The sequence below is a fragment of the Berghia stephanieae genome, chromosome 1, assembly GCF_034508935.2.
Source record: "Berghia stephanieae isolate SIO BIC M18660-M18661 chromosome 1, UCSD_Bste_1.3, whole genome shotgun sequence".
In the NCBI taxonomy this organism is placed as follows: Eukaryota; Metazoa; Mollusca; class Gastropoda; order Nudibranchia; family Aeolidiidae; genus Berghia; species Berghia stephanieae.
The window spans coordinates 20,047,426-20,052,425 of record NC_088360.1 but is presented as its reverse complement, the minus strand read 5'-3'; the positions used below and the strand labels follow the sequence as shown (position 1 = coordinate 20,052,425).

The 5,000-nt window shown below is 36.2% G+C and overlaps 1 protein-coding gene across 1 annotated transcript in view; it reads left to right on the top strand.

Moving 5' to 3' along the window:
• The window catches only part of LOC144970100 (uncharacterized), a 3,131-nt gene extending 424 nt beyond the window's left edge, over positions 1-2,707 (top strand). Inside the window, exons 2-3 of the mRNA XM_078909326.1 lie at positions 487-602; positions 966-2,707. Coding sequence (XP_078765452.1) covers positions 977-1,501 — 525 coding nt within the window. The 5' untranslated portion in view covers positions 487-602; positions 966-976 and the 3' untranslated portion in view covers positions 1,502-2,707. The remainder of the gene's footprint in view (positions 1-486; positions 603-965) is intronic.
• The last annotated feature ends 2,293 nt before the right edge of the window (positions 2,708-5,000 follow it).

The following is a 5,000-nucleotide window of genomic DNA, read 5'->3' as shown; positions in this document are numbered from 1 at the left end:
ATTTTACTTTATGAGCATGCTAGTGCGATAAGTATTGCGCAATGTATGACAAAAGAATTGAGTTGTGAAAAAAGAATTGGGTCAGATCAAAGCTGAGTCACAGTCATATCATAAGCCCCCAGGATGCAAAAGATAGAGTAAGATTATGGCCCATGCTTGGATCTGAACATATTTTTCTATCTTAGTATAATATAAGTTACATGTGCTATGTCAGTACTAAATTTAGACCCTTTTAGATTCGATTAGATATAGATTAGCCTGTCGATGATTGATGATAGAATAACGGTGTTTATCATTACTGCTGACCGAGAAAGAAAAAAATATAACTAATTTATTATTAACTCAGTTGATCAAAAAAAGAACATCTCCACACACAATTTTACCAATACACGCTAATATTCACACACATTGCTTTACCTTTTGCATGTTCAGGTTTGGTTTTTTTAAACAATGTATTGACTTGTTTGTTATATTTCTACTTGCCAGCCTCACAGTCCTTTGTTTCCTTAAAAGCATCAGGCCTGGGGACCTCGTCAAATGGGAATGCTAGTTTGATTTGTTGAATGGTCAAGATTGCAAGGACTAAAGTTCCATTCTAACAGGTATTTGGAAGTATGTGTTCGTTGTGTGTGTGTGTTGATGTTGTTGTTGTTGTTTTATTGTTGTTTTGCAGAGAATCTTACCACTGAGCTATCCAAGCCCCGTCAACTAATATGTGTTTAACCTTTCTCACGCAAACACACACACAAATACACACTAACACGCATACACACACACACACACACACTCGCACGCACACAAACTTGTTCATTCTGTCATCTCTCCAGCTACCCTATATCGCCTTAAGATGGTAACATTTTCTGTAACTTGAGAAACTACGTAATTCACACTTTGTAGGAAATAACTTTAAATATTGTCTCTTGAGTATGTCATGGGGTTTTGATTTATTTTTCTTTCCTTCCTAGAATGCGCTAATATGGCAGGAGGAAAGAAGCGGCAGACATCCATTGTCGACTGTAAAAATCTGAACAAAGTTCCAAGACTCGATCAAGCTTCCCCTGAAATTGACTGGTCAAAGTGCCTGTTTTGTCAAGAAACCATTGAAAATTCTCCTCTCACAAACCCTAAAAAAGCAACCAAGTTAAATTGTATTGAAGACACTTATGTTGCCATTTCTGAGGATATCAAACTTTTTCATGACTCAGGTAGATTGCCAATAGCATTGAAATTCAATATTAACCAACCTGTGAAATGTCTTGCTAGTTTTTTGAGAGACAATGATGGACTTTACCATAAGAATTGCAGACACAGGTTTCATAAATCAAAACTCAAAAGGCTTGCAAAGAAGATAAATCAATGTAATAGTGAAGCAGTTGCAAGTCCTGATACAAGAGGCACATTAAACACATCACATATAAGCAAACACTGCTTGTTTTGTAAGGGTTGTGAAGGGGAATTGACTGAGGTCCGGACTCCTGCTCTTTCACAAAAAGTCTACTAGGAAGCTGTCCTTCTTTCAGATACAAGTATTCTTAGAGTATTTGCGGAGGGTGATCTTATTGCGGTGGAAGCAAAGTATCATAAGCCTTGCCTTATACTGTTCCACAGAAGAGCAGACGATTTTAGATGTAAAAATACTTCAGACAACAAATACAAAACACACATTGCAGAATGCAAACAGGATATTGTCAATTTTATTGATCAACAACAAGCTCGCACAGACACAAATGTTGTGTTTAAGCTGAATGATCTCTACAATTTACTTTTGTCAAAATTAAATGCCATAAATTTGTCGGATGTATATGTACATAAAACTAGATTCAAAGAAAATTTACTATCGAGAGTTCCTTCTTTAATGGAATACAGGGATGGGCGGGAAGTCTTGCTTACTTTCAAAGAGGGGAATATTATTTCACAAGCAGCTATTTCCGATTTAGATTCAAATGATGATCTTGCAATACAAAAAGCCGTTGATATTATAAGAGCAGAAATAAGAAATCATACATTCATATCACCCCTCAATATAGATCATGATAGCATTGTCAATAGTGTACCACACAAATTAGTGAAAATTGTGAATGGCATTTGAAGTGGTCAGTGTTCGCTAAGTTTAGGTCATCAGAATCGACATACCATGACAATTTCACAGTATATCATGTTGAACCACAACAACAAAAGCCCGCAAAATTCAGGTAGCACTAGAAAACAGTTGTCCAAGGAAACCCCAATCCCCGTTTATTTAGGAGTCATGGTTTTTGCCAAAACCAGAAAGAAAGGTCTTATTTATAAACTGTCTGCTCTGGGTTTATCAATTTCCTATGCTAGGGTTAAAAGATATTACAGCTGAAACTAGTAAAAGAATTTGCCAGTTCTATAAAGAGACAAGTATTTCAACATCATCCAGAGATTTGTCTGTTTGTTGTTTGACAGAGCAACCAACTTATCTGCTGTCAATGAATGCCGGCGTGAACTTTTTACAAAAAAGTCACGCCTTCGAGACAATATGCCACCAACTCGTGAAGCTCTCAAACAGCATTTAAATCGAGCAGTTTACCAAGCTGGTTATGTATGGAAACGCTCTCTTGCTAAAGACCCTAGTCTTCCTTCCAAATCAGATTTTGGTTGGAAAGAGGATGGGATGCCAAAGTGGTCCACTTTGACTGACCTTACACATGCCTCACAAAATCTGATTAAATGTAACTGTTCATCAAAGGGATGCTCCGAAAGATGCAATTGTGTTAAGGCATCTCTTCCATGTACTCTGTTATGTGCCTGCAATGGTCAATGTTCTAGAGACAATAATTGACTTTAAACACGTTTTTCAATTGTATGTTTTCAACAATGTAATTTTAAAAAAGGGATGTAAATCTATAATAATGCTGCTGTTAAATATGTACACAGAAAAAAATGTTTTAAATGGTTCAATTCTTCATTGAATAAATATGTATTGTACAATATATATATAAATTTAAACGTGTTATTTCCTATATGATAGAGATACATTGTACTCTTATGTTTGAGAGTGATTGTACGTGTGTGTCGGGAGGAGAAGGGGTACTTGCTTTGGCAGTTGAATTGTCTATTATTGTTTGTTTTTTTAATCAAATTAATATTGCTTGATTTTAGAGGATGTGAAGATTAAAAAATGTTTTTGAAATGCATGGCATTTCAAATATATGTCAGATTCTAAACCATTTAAATAGTTTCCAGGAAGGAGATATATATTTTTTTAAATTTCCTGAAAAATCCCAATTGAATTTCGTATTTTCTTATATATTTCAATAAAATTCAAATGGAAAAATATTTTCTGAGTCCAAAGTACGCAAGGGAATAGCAAAATAACCACATCATTATAAAATATTTATAAAACCGTAATTTTTTGAGAAAAAAAAATAAAATGTTGAAAAAATGTATTTTGTCACCTTTAAAGGGCAATAACTCGTGGTTCCAGCTATATTTCAACTTGGAGCCACCTATTTTCGAAATTCTCATAAAATTCTGCACTTTGTGTGAAAATTTCATGCTGGTTACACGATTTGCACAATTTTTCCATTAAGGGAACGGAGTATACACCATAGTGCTGTCGGTGGTCATGTTGACGGATTTTTGTGCCTTAAATCCAATAACTGGAGCAAGGCCGTTTTAAAACAGTTTGTGAGAAGTCGAAAGACAATATAATTTTTAATCTACGCAGATGGTTCTAAAAAAAAGAAAAGAAAAGACCAAAAGATATAAAAATTCTAAACGCATTGTTTTATCATATTGGTTGATTAGTCTGTACATTTATTCGCCTCGGGGTGAATTGAATTTTAATTAAATTTTCAGATAATTTAATTTATTCATGGGAATTCCCTCGACCTGGCGGGTCACTTTTACATGTCTAGTCAGCGTTCATGTACACGATCTTTCATGAGATGAGGATGAATGAAACACCATAGATGGATGAGATGTGATCTCATCCATCTGTGGTGTTTCATTCATCCCGTTTTGTGGATAAAGGGGAAACCCGAAACGTTCATTTGATCTGTTTTTGTAATTAAATTGATGCTTACATTCAATTTCACATTATTATTTATTACAGCAGCTAGTAAGCCACATAAGACTGGGACTAGATAAACTGAGATTTAAAAAAACATTGGTCCCCTCTTTCGTCGGGGGTCAAATAGCCAATGTGCGGCTATGTGGTCTTGTGGTATGACACTCGCTTTCGGATCGAAAGGTCCTGGGTTCGATCGAGCCTCGCTCGGCGCATAGTCGAGTCCTTGGAAATGACTCTTTACTGACATTCTCTCACCGTACTCAGGTGTAAACTGAGTACCTGACCGTTAACAGCGTTGCCTTTGTCCGAAAAATTATAATATCGCCTAACAGGCGCCATGTTGAGTGTTGTTGTTGACCAGGGACCCCTGGTAAAGCGCTTTGAGCACGTTTAGTGGATATTGCGCTATATAAAAGCTCAGTTATTTTTTATAATGGTTGTCCATCATTTTTTTTTAACTTGTTGACTATCAGAGCACTTGAACAGTTCTAAGGGTAGTATATAATCTGCTTTTAAATGCTGATAAAAAAACGAAGTGAACATTATATTATATGTAAGTTATCATCTGCATTTTGTTGAACCGGTGTAGCACGCCAGAATGACTCTATCGCCAAAAAGACTCTAGAGTTAAATTGGCGTACCCGAGACAGACTCTAGTTAGCCTCGCGGCCGCGAGACAAACTCTAGAGTGTGCCACGCGTACGCCAATTTAACTCTAGAGTCTTTTTTTGGTAGAGTCATTCTCGCGTGGTACAAAGGCTGGACCATATTTTATTATCAAGACGTACATTGACGTTGGAAGGATTCGAACGATACTAAACGGATCCAGCCAAATTAAGCATACCTTAAGGTCATTGTACACGAAGAATACGTCTTCTTGGGAAATTCACTCAACCTGTCAAAGCTAGAATATTTCAATTACACTCCGATGGTCCTGGATACATAGCCGTAGTCAAAACAA